At 48.4% G+C, this 15,184-nt stretch overlaps 1 protein-coding gene across 1 annotated transcript; it reads right to left on the reverse strand.

Annotated features, from left to right (window-relative positions):
• Positions 1–588: 588 nt before the first annotated feature.
• Positions 589–12,605, reverse strand: LOC149330481 (uncharacterized). Its single transcript, XM_089559437.1, has 6 exons — positions 12,352–12,605; positions 6,534–6,580; positions 4,620–4,718; positions 3,752–3,799; positions 1,157–1,198; positions 589–639 (listed from the first exon to the last, which is right to left on the reverse strand). Exons 1-6 carry the CDS (start codon positions 12,473–12,475, stop codon positions 589–591), a joined length of 411 nt encoding a protein of 136 aa, XP_089415563.1. The 5' UTR covers positions 12,476–12,605.
• Between the last annotated feature and the right edge of the window lie 2,579 nt (positions 12,606–15,184).

Genomic DNA, 15,184 nt, shown 5'->3' on the forward strand with positions numbered 1-15,184 from the left:
ACGGCATTTGTATTGCCCATAGACTATTCTATAGGAATTGTCTATAGAGAGTCTATAAACTTTATAAACAGAAGTCTATGTGCAGTCTAAGGTCATCTAAAAATTTTTTTAACGGATGCATTGCTTCCCTAACGGCCATAGAGGTTTTTGCCTAGGATTGCGAGTGCCCTCTCACGACACTATCCCACCTGCGATCATGTGATGCAGGCGCAAGACAAGTTCCTTAAGGCAGCGACACTAATCGTCGCAAATGGCTTTCGGGAGCCGAATTACGAACCGTTCAAATAAAGAACCTATCACAAACGGATCAATTAGGCCCGCTCTTATTGGTCGATATTTCCGCCAGTCCGTGCCGACGAACTTAAAAACGGGGCTTTTTGACCCTTTCTGTAACTGTTTTCAGATTGCGATGTTTCTTTAATTCGGCCCTGCTACTGATTGGCGAAGTTTAGTATTACTGAGAAGGCCGGAATTTCAGTGAAGGAGAAACGCAAGAGAATTGACAAAGTTATTTCCGTCAGCGAAGGCTAGATTTCGAAGAAGGTGAAGTGAAAGAGAACTCCAGGGGGGGGGGGGGGTAGCTATACCTCACTTCACCCGCTTTTGCCTCAGTGGTTGTTGCCCCACACCGAGACCCACCTGGACGAGGTGACCACAACTTCTTGAAGATGGCCACAGAACCTTCTTGAAAGGCAATGCCCCAAAGCAGAAACAAAGGGACATCTTCGCTTCGGTTAACACGTGACCTGCCACTTTCGAGCCAGTGTGAGGAGCAGAGCTGCATCGCTCGCAAGCTGTTGCTGAGCTGTCTTCTGCTCACCGTTGTCTACGACCATGAGCCCATGGCATAAGTCTGTGACTTAACATCAAAAGTAAATAGCACTGGACAGCCGGACATGACATGTGCCCCTTGTCTCGTACGCTTGCGCGCCTGCTGATATCACTTTAAACAGAAAGGTGTAGAAAGGGAGTAAAGGTGTCCTCTAGCGCACACCCTTTTTATAGAAGGGAGTGCGCTAGAGGACAACTTACGCCCTTTTAACTTCCATATAGGCGTGTTTGCGTTTATAGCGACAGAGGGCACCGCGATGCAGGTTTTTCGCCGCTAGAGTTCTCCGTATTACTTTTGGAGCACCTGTACACGATCTTGACCTACCTTGAAGCCTTCGGTCTTCCCCTTCGCATTTGAATGGTCACCCTGGAAATTAGTGTGCTAATTAGTGATTTGAAAATTAAGCAGGGCAACGACTGGACGGAGGAGCTGCATGCTAGTAATACAAGCATTTCTACCAAACAACGCTAGATGTTATCGCGAAAGGGAGCAGCGCGGTTTAGGGGACCTAGGACTCGAGACAGGTCTCGTGACATTGGGACATCATCACAACCTGCCCACCGTGGCAACCTGCTCACCGGTTTGTGAGCGAACTGCCCACCATGGCAGGTGGCAGTTAAACTAAAGATTAGTGGCGAGAGGTTGCTCGGGAAGAGCAACCTAGCACAAGGCCCACCGCTCGAAACACCTGCCATCGCAGGGCAGTAGCGCGTCCCTTAAAGTTGTAATGAAGAGGAATCTGAAATCGTCTTTTTGCCGCGCGAACTCAATCTATACGTTCCGAGATTTCATAGAAACTTCGACCTATTGCTCTGTGCGGCCGATTTCCGTAATTAAATCGAATTAACGTCCGGCTCTCGCCTTTTTTTTTTTAATTCTTCGCGTACGGTGGGCGGAGTCGACCAACGCGTGGAGTGCCTTTCACCCAGTCCCGTGGTGGCTTGCCGCTCTGCCATCGACGGTGTAATACGTAGTAATCCGTAGAAGCAAATAGTCCGCGTGTATTTTTATTTCTGCGGGCTTATTTTGCGGCTATATTATCTGCGAATGAAACTATTTATTCCCGAAAACCTAAAAAACAAAATAAAGTGAAAGCAAAGCCTCCACGTAGCTGGCTGAAAGGCACTCCACGCGTTGGTCGACTCCGCCCACTGTATGGGGAGAATTCAAAAAATAAAGGCGGCAGCCGGACGATAATTCGATTTAATTAGGGAAATCGGCCACACAGGGCAATAAGTCGAAGTTTCTAAGAAAGCTGGGAACGTGTAGATCGAGTTTCCGTGGCAAAAAAGACGAGTTCAGATTCCTCTTCACTGCACCTTTAACCGCTGCACCACTGCTCCTGGAGGGGTATGGGGACTCCCAGGAATCTAGGAATGTAAAGTAGGTGATGATGATGATGATGGATTTTTATGGCGCAAGGGCATCTGTGGCCAAGGAGCGCCACGGCACAAAGGTTCTTGCTTCCACTCAAGGTGGGGTCATAGGCCAATTTCCCAAGCATTTCACCCTAAAGAGCCCAAGCACCAGGCTAGGGGAAAGCTTGTACCCATTGTACCACCGGTGGGTACCCGGAGGCACGGGGGATCGAACTCCTCACCTTCCGCATGCGAGGCGGATGCTCAGACCACTAGGCCACCACTACGGTCTATAGAATGTAATGTAGAGAATGGCAAATTCGGCATATATGGGATATAAGATGGTGATGGTCCATTTAGAAGCTGAGCAAAGCACGCGACTCAAAGACAAAACGGCGAGAGGCAAAAGGACCGCACTGAGCCGGAGCTTGCTTTAGGCTGTGCTGCTTGTATGCGAAAACACCAAATTGTGACCTAGTTTTTCTCAGAGCTTCCATAGCAGCCCTCGTTATATAAAAAAATACAATGTTCTTTATCAAATATTTGGGCGAAAATTCTGAACTCCGAAGTCACACCTCGCTCCTCTTGACAAGTCTTCTCCAGAACGGCGGCTTGTGGTAGGTTGGATCGAACGCGCTTATCAACTACAAAAGGGTGTAGCTTCGAGAATATTTTAAGAGAACTTTATCCGACTTGTTTAGCTCATCAACACAAAACATAATCACAGCTTGGGCCCATTAACACAGCTAAGCGGCCCAATATTGAAAATATATTGGCGCAGGCCGGTCCCATAAAGGATCAGAGTAAAAAAATTGCGAGGACACTTTGGCAACTAAAGTGTTGAGAGGCGAAAGCCGAGGACACCATGCCACGACTTCCGGTAGATGTGACGTCACACCGTTCCTGTGGCTATATCGATACCCAAATTGTACATCTTTCGGGGATCTTAAGTGTTAATTACGCTTAATTACACATTTTTCCATCTAATTTGACACAAATCCGACGTTTTTCCGGCCATTGTGTGCCAATTTTCTCTATGCCATGACGACTTCCGGTGAATGCGACGTCACACTGTTCCCGTGGCTATATCGACGTCCGCGCTATTTCGACGCCATTTCGACATTTTTGCATTCAATTAATTAACTAATTAGTCTACAGTCATCAAACTTGGCCTCTAGGTTCATTTTTTTCTTGCCTATCTGCAGCAATCATTGGTTTTATTCTATCGTTTTTAGTTCCTGAGTTAAACGCATGTGAAACGCTTTGTTAACGGACGACAGTATCAGCCATTAAACGCGTTCGCCTTAAAACCATCCATACCCAATATTGGGCCAACTATCTGTGCTACTCAGGCGGCTCTTCAACCATGGCTCTTGTGCGATACACAGAATACGCATATGCTTTCGCTGGAATGTAAGCAACGGCTTTTACCGGACACATTTCAATGATCTTATCCTATAGGGGCACAAAGTAGGTGCAAATAAAGCACAGTGTTTTAGTAGCGCGGGCGTAGAAGCCGATAAGTTTGCGAAGGCGGTTGTCGGCTTCGCAGTGTGCTTACCGCCGCTTTGATATAAGCCTGGCACCTGCATTTCACAAGGGTGTCGACCTGCACAAAGGAGAAAAAAGAAAGGTCTTTGTCAGATATTTCTGCTGATTCAGCTCCATGCACGCTGTATGCTTCTTGCCAAGCTGGATGAATGAAATAGGGGCGCAGAGTGAAGAAAATCGGATAAGACAGCGATGGTGTTCTGGAGAGAGCATCTAAACACAACCTCATTGTTTTATTTTTTCAACAATTTGATGCTGGGACTTTCTTGGTGAAACTCGATCTCTGACAGACGATTTCTTTTCTAGCCATTGCTCGCTGTTGGATTTGTTTAACGTGGTTGCTTGTTGCTTGCGCAACTTGTCCAATGGCCGCTGTTAGCCTATAGTTCACTCTATTATTGTTAGCAGACAGCACTCACCAAAACCAAGAAGCACAGGGGAAACTTTTTTTAAATATGTGGGGTTCATCACTGGCATATTAAGAGAGTTATCGTGCATGAAAGTGTGCGTTGGCGCTGATCGAAACAACGCTGGCAACATTGGGCGACGCTCAAAGGCCCTCGAAGTTTCGACAGAGTTCCGCGTTGCTCCGTTGACTCGATAGACTATTAATTCAATGGCCATTGAAACTGCTCGTATGGCAGCGCTCAATGGCCTTTGAGTCGATACACTATCGGTTGGAGGGCCTTCGAAATGCCCGTGTTACAGGGGTACTACGTTGTGTACATGGGGAATTCGACATCCACGCTGCCACCAGCCGTGCACATGTAGGTCGTCATGCGAGTGGCCTGTTTATACAAGACACGTACAGTACTGAGGTGACAAACGTGCTTCAGTCCCTTTCGAAAGTTGCAGGGATATGCGCCTTACTAACTAACCTGTTCCTGTTTGAAGCAGGGCAGGTTGATCTTCTTGAGATCCAGCTTCTCGTTCTCCAGGCAACTGGTGACGGCCCTCATGAACACCTCAGCATTTCCCTGTCGCATTGTCGCAGAAAAAGAAAAAAAAGGTATTGACACGGACGTTGAATGTTATTACCGGCAAGGTCCTCTGATAGCTTTACGGGACCAGAAACTAAGTTCAATTACTGGTTCCCGCAGCGCGCAAAGACAACGGCGGATAGATGTGGAGGCGCGCACACAGCGCTGTGTGCTCCTCCACATCTTAATGACAGCTAGGCCAACAGGCAGAGATTATCTTCCCCCGATGTTTTACATCGAGGGAAGACCAGTTGCAGTAACAATTAGGCCAACAGAAAGCGATTATCTTCCCCCGAGGTTTTACATTTAGGGACGACCAGCTGCAATAACAATTAGGCCAACAAGAAGTGATTATCTTCCTCCGATATTTTACATCGACGGGAGACCAGCTGCAGAAAAAATTAGACCAAAAGGAAGCGATTATCTTCCCCCGATATTTTACACTGAGGAAAGACCAGCCACTAGGCGAGATGCCGACGTTGACTGGAGGGCAAAAGCTGCCATTTTGCGATGGCAGAATTCGTGCTCCTGGAGAGTACTGACATGCGTGAAGTGCCAACTAGCCCAGCAATTCGTTTTATGCACGTGCATAGATATTTGCTGTGTTGGGATTGTCGTAAACACAGCACGAGACCAATCAATTTAAACGAAGTTCGGACTGCGCTGAACCAATGCATGTAATTTATTCGCTGTCACACAGAAAAGGCCTAGTAAGGCACAAGTTCCATGCTTCCCTACTACATTTCCGTGTGTTCTACAGGAAGCTGTCTTACGCAAGCAACACATTCACACTAGATTGCCTCTTTTCGGGCGCATGATTTCTTTTTTTTCTACCATGGTGGTTACACCACACGTCGGACAACGGACGTTGTTGAGATGAATGCAGCGGGCTGGCCACACACAAGCTGGGAATTTAAATGCGAGCTCCTAGATGCGTTACGTCATCCTCCCATCCCAGTGGGCACTGAAATTCCCTTGGACGTCCTGTCGATGTTTAGGACGTCCGTGAGACGTCCGTGAGACGTCCAAGAGAGTTCTATTTCCCATTGGGACGGAGGAAAGAAGCGACGGTGACACCTCTTCCACGGCTTGTCTCAAACGAGAGCCCCCCCCCCCCCCCCCCCCGGACTTGCTCATTTTCAGGCGCCCTCACTGGACGTCTGGTTATGCAAGTGTTTTCTGTAACGGCATACTACGCAACGGCGACATCGTTTGCACTAGAGCTCTTTGATTTTACCAGTTTCGGAACTCTTCATGGAGCCCGGGCACCAAAATGTGGTTCTCTGATTATGCCAAAACCATGAATGGTTATCAGACTGTCACGCCACCTGCGGCGTTCAGACGGACTGCTCAGCTGTGTTCAAACCAAGAAGACAACTGAGAAAGCAAAGTTGCAGGCCGCCATAATTAGTTGGCTGCCCAGCTCATAGGAGGCACCACTGTCAACTTCCGCGAAGTGGCTACGTAGAAAAGCCCGGTTTCGAAGCGACCTTTCGCAACTGGCGTGATCAAAAAGCGTACTCCAGAGGAAGTCTCAAATGCTTGTGAAAGAATGCAAGGATTGTAGGGATTAATTTTCAGGTGTGTTAAGGAAGGATGTACTCGTACGATGCCATGAATCATTTAGGTCATTTTTGTTTCGTGCCTGCATAATGTACCACAATACATGGAAGTTTTGCCGTTCTCTCCGTTTTTCACCTTTTGAGAACACCGAGGCACACAATGTCACTAGAATAAAGCATAGAAACAGCTAAACTGCAACGTTGAGATGCTTAGGGAACAGGTGCCGCGCAGACATGGCGTCATAGTTACCTTTGGCCGTAGAAACCTCCGATCGCAAGACATCAGGGCTTCGCCAACTGTGGAAGACAGACAAGGAAGATATAGATAGCTATTCAATTCAAAAATAATTCGGAGAAATAGTTCCTTTAAGCAATCATTTTTTGTTACACGTACCGTTGGGCGGAATAATATGACTAGTCAGATTGTATGTAACGCAAGGTCATTGTTTTTATTTGTCACATGTCATATATCACAAGTCGCATGTGTAGCGAGTGACCTGCCTTCTGTTTTTCATTTGAGTCGCGCTTTACTGCAGCAAGCGATCTCAGATAAGCTCAGATCCTTGTCCGTCGCGGATGCTCTGTCAGACTCAGTGTATTTCATCATCATCATCATCATCATCATCATCATCATCGTCATCAGCCTGACTACACCCACTGCAGGGCAAAGGCCTCTCCCATGTCTCTCCAATTAACCCTGTCCTTTGCCAGTTGCCGCCACTGTATCCCCGAAAACTTCTTAATCTCATTCGCCCACCTAACTTTCTGCCGTCCCCTGCTACGTTTGCTTTCTCTTGGAATCCGCTCCGTTACCCTTAAGGACCGGCGGTTATCTTGCCTTCGCATTACATGCCCTGCCCAAGCCCACTTCTTCCTCTTGATTTCGACCAGGATGTCATTAACCTGCGTTTGTTCCCTCACCCACTCCGTCCTCTTCCGATCTCTTAACGTTACACCTATCATTTTCCTTTCCATAGCTCGCTGCGTTGTTCTTAACTTAAGCTGAACTCTCTTTGTTAGCCTCCACGTTTCTGCCCCATAGGTGAGTACCGGTAGGATACAGCTGTTATATACTTTTCTCTTCAGGGGTATTGGTAAGCTATCATTCATGACCTGAGAGAACCTGTGTATTTACTCTGCGGAATTATTGGAATCAAGAGCAAAGTACGAACTATAAGCAATAAGTAAGAACAGATTTCGACTCATCTCTATTTCCTGACCACCTGGGACAGCCATAGAGAGAGGCATTAGTCAGTGGAAGCTGCTGCAGTGATACAACGTGCGCAAATAATTGTGTAACAGTTATGTTATTTTAGGCGCTGTTGTATTACAAGAATGGTTAGAGGGCGCTGAAGCACAACAGCGCCAAAGAAGAAAATGGCATCAAAAAATTTGCTGATGGTTTAGCTCTGGTTAAACCTAGTGTGTACGCGACAGCTTCACGACCTGGCTTCCCGCAGTCGCCGTTGATGTCAGTCGCAGTATACTCGCGAACTTTCCTCTTCTTCACCCATCGTTCATCTGAAGAACGTGCCCTTCGAACCCTCTGTTTATAAAGTAGCCGAGCAATAACGCGTATCTATAGCTACTGCGCATGCGCGACGTGCGCGGCGAGGCTGCGGCGAGGCTGCGGAGTCGGCGGCGGTAGAGGCGCAGCGGAGAAGCCGGCGGCGGCGCACCTGTGACGTCACGCGCGGCGCACCTGTTGCGCGGCGCATGCGCAGTAGTGGCTTCGGCCTGGCCCGGTGACTTTGGCCAACGACAGAGCCGAAATTTCAGCAATGCTTAGCTTGAGAAAACACGCGGTTGCCGGTGCTGCCAGGAGACACAAGAGGATAGGGACGCAGCTCAGGCCTAGCAGCACAGGAAATTGGACCAATATTGGAAATATATTGGAAAAGGACGGTTTTACAAAGGACCAGAGTGAAGCCATCAATTTCCAATATTCGGTCGATTACTTATGCTGCTCGGGAAGTTGCATTGCGGGTTACCGACGGAGTGGATTCCAAGAAAAGGCAAGCGTCGGGGGGGGGGGGGGGGGGATTAGGTGGGCGGATGAGATTAAGAAGCTTGCGGGGATACGGTGGCCGCAACTGGCGAAGGACAGGATTAATTGGAGGGACATGGAAGCGGCCATTGTCCTGCAGTGGGCGTAGTCAGGCTGATGATGATGATGACCGAAGTCAGTGCCCCAAATAGATTTGAAACAGGAGGGAAGGTATACTCAATCTAATTTGGTCTACGGCTTGCAATCGAGTTTGGTTCATGACAAAACAAAAAATGGAGGGGACACTTATGCTCAGCCGCAGGGATATGACGCGATAACGCTAATGAGTTAATGCCCGTATATGCGGAATTCGACATTATCAACTTTACATGTCTGTGTCCCTGGGAGTCATCATACAACTGCTTTCGCAATGGTGCAGCGGCTAGGGGATGCGCCACTGCACTGCGATGGCAGGTGCTCAACCCGGTGGGGCTTGTGCGACTCAAGTTGGTCTTTCCTAGCAACCTCTCGCGGTCAGTCATTAATTGAACCCTTACAAAAAAAAGTTTTGACAGTCTATAGAGTGTCTATAGACTTCTGTCTACAAAGTCTGTAGACTGTTTATAGACAAATCTTAGGTTTGGTTTGGTTTATGGTGTTTAACGTCCCAAAGCGACTAAGGCTATGAGAGACGCCGTAGTGGAGGGCTCCGGAAATTTCGACCACCTGGGGTTCTTCAACGTGCACTGACATCGCACAGTACACGGGCCTCTAGAATCTCTCCTCCAAAGAAATTCAACCGCCGCGGCCGGGAACAAATCTTAGAGAGTAGTCTACAGGCAATACAAACGCCATAGACAGTCTATAGACAATCGGTAGATTTATGGTCTTACACTTTTAGTAGACTTATATCTGTAGACAGTCTATAGACTATGAATAGACAAAATGCATTATCTATAGGAATTCAATACAGTCAATAAGTCTATATACTGTCTATAGAACATTTTTATAAGGGAACAGCCACCTGTCACGGTGGTTAGTTTACTCACTATCCGGTGGGCAGGTTGTGATGACGCCACAAGGTCACGTGACCTAGGTGGCCCATCTAGGTTGCTTCTTCGGCGGGTGGCCATCTAGCGACTCTGTACGCCACCCTATTTTTCGTTCACAACGACGACAACGCCGACGCCGGATTCTCAGGGTAATGGGGCCTATAACGTTATCGCGTTAGAAAGAGCGTCACTCAAGCATACGACATGGCAAAGGAAGCAAGAATAGAGAATTTTCCCCAAAAGGCCCTTGAGGTGCCTGCCATGTACGAGGACAAGTCTTCACCTCCAGTCAAAATTAAAGACCCTAGCTGCTCCATTTTCTACAGGACATTGTTTCCATTACATTACAACCTGCCAATACTCCCCACAGGATAGTCATTTCTTTCTTGTGATTTTGGTTTGGCGTTCGCATAATTTTGTCACTATAAAACAAACAAACAAACAAACAAACAAACAAAAACCGCCTGTTTTTTGTTTGCGTCTCGGAAGGAAGCCCAAAGACGCCGAATGGGGCGAGGGAATGCCTCCTCCGCTTTCGGCCGCCTAAAATGCACGTGTCACCGTTAATCACTCTTGAAAAAGATCCGAACGCTTTGGCAGGTGCACTTAGAAGGCTCAAGAATCGACGTGCAGCGGACAAGCCAGCAGTCTCCCTTTTTTCCTCTCTTTGTAAAGTTCGCCGGTATGCAGACGCGTATGACGAAGTGCGCAAACACACGCTGCTCTGACAGCTGAAGCTCGACCGGCGTATTTCACTCGGGCCCACTGTGAAGGTTTCCGCTATATAGCAGGTGCGGCGTCCGAAGCTATAGGTTCGTCTTTCAAAAGACGAAGCCCGGGGGGGGGGGGGGGGGGGGGGCTATATACTTCCTGATATGTGCACTTCCTGCCTGATATACTTCCTACCTGCACCGACGAGCAAGAAGCGTTCAAACTGTCTCTCTGCCTGCCTTGCCGATTTTTCGTCTTTTCATCTCCACTGCTCTTTTGAAGTTCGTTCTGACGGTCTTCTCAGGTGTGTGGGTCGTAGGTTTCATGAAATTGGAACGCCTTGGAGATAGTATAAATGAGGGCTCCACATCATCACGAATGTAATGAGAACGGTTGTTTGGAGACGAGAACCATGTCAGTGGAAGGGAGGGTTTTGTAAACTTTGGTTGACTCACTGACGGAACGACTGATTGATTCATTGGTCTTTGCGTGCAGAAAAATATTGTAGGTTACTATCCGCAGCATGAGATGGACTCCGGAATAATTACGACCACTTGGGGTTGTTTCTGCATGTCGCCTACATCAAAGTGTATTCTCAAGGACTGGCGTCAACCACGCGATCTTGAATACGGGAGCCGGAAGTCGTTGTCACTGAGTCGTCGCTGCAAAATAGGCGAACATTTTGCTGTGACCGCTATATGTGATGGTTCCATCGTCATCATCATCCTCTAACTACATCCACTGTTGAGCTTGATTTCCAGCTGTTGGGTTGGGGTTGATTGCTAATTTACCCTGTCCTGCGCCATCTCCGGGCACCTTATTTCTCAAAACTCTCAATAAGAAAGCTGGTATGGGAGTCCGGGTTCATAGGCATGGGAGTGGGTATGGGAGCTTGAAGTGCACATGTGCATGTGAGCGGGTATATCACGGGTGCACATCCATAGAATCTGATAAAGGAGCCTTGGTGCGTATTCTTAGTAGTGGGTATGTGAGCGCAGGACCAAATGAATATGAGCGGACGTGGTAGCACGTGCGCCCATAGGCATGGGAGCGGGTATGGAAGCCGGGGAGCATTGGCTGGGGAGTAGGTATGGCATTCAGGAAGCATAGGCTTGGGAATGGGTATGGGAGTCACGGAGCATAGGCTTGAGAGCGGTTATGGGAGTCAGGGAGCGTAGGCTTGGGAGTGGGTGTGGAAGCCTCGGAGCATAGGCTTGGGAGCGGTTATGGGAGCCTAGGTGCAGAAGCAGGTATTACAGGAATAGCCGTACTAAGCTTGGTAGCATTATATACACGCACTAACTCGGAGCACTTCCGTACATAATATTGATAATAATGCTTCTACACAATACATAGTCGGCAGCTTCTGAATTTAGCCTTCACCTAATTTCGGACCCTGCGGTGCTAAACTCTTATCTATCCGCTGCGGTGGCTGAGTGGCTACGGCGTTCCCCTACGGAGCACTAAAGATCGTAGGCTCGATTCTTGGCCGCGGCGGCCATTTTTGAATGCACAAGGAATGACAACAGTGCTCTTGTATTTAAGTTTTCGGTGCAAGTTAAAGAACTCCAAGTGGCCGGAGTTATTCTGCAGCCCCTCACCCTGTCGTCCTTCATAGCCGCACCCTCGACTATGGTACGTGAAGTTATCAAATTGCTATAATCTTTTACCTGATCTTCAGTAAAAAGCGAGAAAAGACAGGACGAACAACGGCACGTTTGCAAGCAGGATGGGCGTTTTGTTCCCACGTGAAGGTTCCGTTTTGCGCCCTGTGTTCAGCTCTCTGCTCATTGGAACCTAAGAGCAGAACCAAATCGCCCAAACGATAATTTTGTTTCATGCGATGCATAAACCTTGCCGCGTTAGTCCAGAGGCTATGACGTTCGACAGCTGATCACATGGTTTCTGGATCGAATCCTGGTCACTGCAGCTTTATTTCGGTTGAGGTGAAACGGAAAAGGTGCCCGCGAGCTGTGCGATGTCAGCGCACGTTAAAGAACCCCTGGTGGCGGAAATAAACCGGTAGTCCTCCAAGGACCGATGTATGGACGGACGGACGGAACGGACGGAAGTTAGGAGCGCCACCTTTCAAACGGGGTGGTGGCAGTTGCCTCCATGCTCCAAATTTTTCTTTATATTTCCCGAAGTAATCCGTCAAACTTTGCGATATTGTCAATAAATGCGTCACTTCCCCTTAAAAACAAATTTTAATCCAGAACTGCACCGTTTATCAGCGCCCCCATGTGCGCTTTCGGGGCGTTGAACCCAACATACCATGCAACACTCTGTACAAAAGCCACCCTAGCCAAACCACTCACCTGAACACAGCCCCGTCGCCCGAGTTGGCGGCACCACTAGGACAAGGAACGTCCAGAGATAAATCCAAAGGAACAGGGCGTTGCACCAAGACGCCGTCGACCGTGGCGACGTCCCGCCGGTCATGCTTGCAGACCGCGCAGGGTCCGTCGGATCTTTTCTGCGAAAGCCACGACTTCAGAAAAAAACAAGACTACTCCACAAATCCACCGGAAGCCTTCAGTAGGACGGACTCAGGCGCCTCCCGAGAGGCCGCTCGCAATCTACGCGGCTGTTCGAAGACGAAGCAGCGCTGAGGATCGAGAGAAAGGAGGAGGCAGAATGAGAGAGAGGGGGGGGGGGGAGGAGGAGGGAAAGAAAAAAGAATTGGGTGAGACGTTTCTGAAAAGGACGCCGTCGTGCGCTCGAGCGGCACGGACGTCTCTCGGCAGTTTATTCGTTCGCCTCACGCTATGAATGAAACTTAATTTCTGCCCTGCCCTGCTATGATGAGAAGGGGTGCGAGAGCGGTTGCATAGTGCCTCGGGTGCATTGTGAGAAGCTTAGCGGGTGTTCTCGGTAGCTGTCTCTTCGGGATGGTAGGTTTTCAAAATAAGGAATAACGTGCATATAGGCAACTGAGTTTGGTGTTCACTCTTTGGAAAAAAAGAAAAGAAAGCTGACAATATTTGAGGACCTGTACGAATATTTACATCACAGAAAACGAAGTCTGGTCTTTTTTTTTATTTATTTCATACACCACTCACCATCGCTTTGCGAAAAATTTCATGCATGCCTGTAGAAAATTGGTGTTTCGTGTCGCGATAAATAGCAATGTTCCTAGTGATCTGCATGTGCTATTGCATATTTTTTTTCACAGAAATGGTTTATGGGGGGGTTTAACGTCCCAAAGCGACTCAGGCTATGAGGGATGCCGTAGTGAAGGGCTCCGGAAATTTCGACCACCTGGCGTTCTTTAACGTGCACTGACATCGCCCGTGTACTGTACGATGTCAGTACACATAAAGAACCCCTTCACTGCGGCGTCCCTCATAGCCTAAGTCGCTCTGGGATGTTAAACCTCCATGACCAAACTAAACCAATTAAATTTTTTTACCGTAACACAGCAGCTAACACTAACATGGCGTAAAAATTGGTACGTTGTCCTGAGGAGAGATACGCTTGCCGCTGCTCGAGATCGTCGTGCTCAACTTGAGGCAAACTATTTTTTATTTTCCACACAGCTTCCACACGTGCATGCGATTCCACACGTGATTGATACTTTGCGAGGGCTGCTCAAATAAGCTTTATCATCATCATCATCATCACCAGCCTCACTACGCCCACTGCAGGGCAAAGGCCTCTTCCATGTCTCTCTAATTAACCCTGTCCCTTGCCAGCTGCGGCTACTGTATCCCCGAAAACTTCTTAGTCTCATCCGCCCACCTTTCTGCTGCACCCTGCTACGCTTGGCTTCTCTTGGAATTCACTCCGTTACCCTCAAGGACCACCGGTTATCTGGCCTTCGCATTACAAGCCCTGCGACCACGTGACATGGAGGAGTTAGCACGTGAATTGGCCACGTGACACGGCCGTGAGCTATGGTGGGCTCGGCGTGAGTTGACACTTGCGCTTGGTTGTGTGCAGATGATTCTAGACAGCTTCGCGTATGAGGTTGGAATGGCGCCAGAATCAACGTCACATGTGTCTACCGTGGGGGAAAATCTCCGCAGGAGGGGCGACCGCGGAAGTATGTCGCCGAATATAGAGTATCAGTGGCTACATTGGCTCAGCGTATGCGGCATGCAGCAAATAAAGATGAGGACAGAAAACCGAGCGAACTTCAGACTTTAATGCTGTCACACTCTCAACACGTAATGAAATTAAGCGTGCACTGATTTTTTTTTTCAGTGATTAAACAACCCTGCAAAATCTTTCTCTTTTCTTTTTGAGCCAGCAACTCTGGGCGTTACGGTCGCTTGTCTACAACTCCCGAACTGCGTTGTCCTTTGCGTTCACAACAGCGAAATTTTGATTTACGGAAGTCACTCAGTGACTGTTCGGCAACAAAAAGACAATTTCCTTCTATACCAACGCGAGACGGCTTCGGGAAGTTCGTGCTCACATGACACGCGAGTTTTCCTTTGCCAGTTTTGTCGCACTAACAGCCATTCTCACTAATACTTTCGCGAAGCATTGTGAGACCGAAAGCGGTTGTCGCGAAAGGAATCTACATTAGGGGCCCCTATTGTACCCAGCAATATGGGAGTCCAAAGTGAGTTCCAAGGAGCCAAACTGTATACGCAAATGCCTCTTTTCTTGCTCTACAGTCCTTTCATCGTAAAAGTGCAGAATAAAAATGAAGTTATACGACTTCATTTCAACGTCATCGGCGCGCCAAACCATCGCTTTAGGAAGGCCGGTACCCCCCAGAAACTGCATGCATTACTTTCTGTGTTCTTGATGCTTGTACAGGGTCTGTTCTGAAAGTAGTAGGACTGGTTTTTTCCTGGGCGAACGGGCGGACGAGAGGCTGTCTGTACGGGCAGGATCGGTGAAGGGTGATATTGGGAATGCTGGCGAAAATCGGCAGTAGGCTCTCGGCCGTTGAAGAGAGGAGGTCGCTTGTACTGTGAACCCCTGTCGAAACGTCTCGTCACGCAGAATCGTCGAGCGTTTACTGCATCAGCGATAGGTGATCAAATTTTGAGTAAATCTTGGAAAACGGGCAAAGAGACTCACAACATGATTAAGGAGGCCTACGGTGACGCTTCCATGGGTAGATCAGGTGTTTTTTGAGTGGCACAAGCTTTTCCGAGAAGGTAAGGAAAGAGTGGAGGACGGCGACCGCTCCAG

Source organism: Amblyomma mixtum, chromosome 9 (genome assembly GCF_055824585.1).
Source record: "Amblyomma mixtum isolate Tamu chromosome 9, ASM5582458v1, whole genome shotgun sequence".
NCBI lineage: Eukaryota > Metazoa > Arthropoda > Arachnida > Ixodida > Ixodidae > Amblyomma > Amblyomma mixtum.

Excerpts from the sequence above, each read along its gene's own strand:
- LOC149330481 (XM_089559437.1), bottom strand. The coding sequence starts at position 12,475 with ATGACCGGCGGGACGTCGCCACGGTCGACGGCGTCTTGGTGCAACGCC. Across the intron at positions 6,581-12,351 it reads GGCGACGGGGCTGTGTTCAG|TTGGCGAAGCCCTGATGTCT; the intron begins GTGAGTGGTTTG and ends TGTCTTCCACAG. Across the intron at positions 640-1,156 it reads GGAAGACCGAAGGCTTCAAG|GTGGGTCTCGGTGTGGGGCA; the intron begins GTAGGTCAAGAT and ends CACCTCGTCCAG.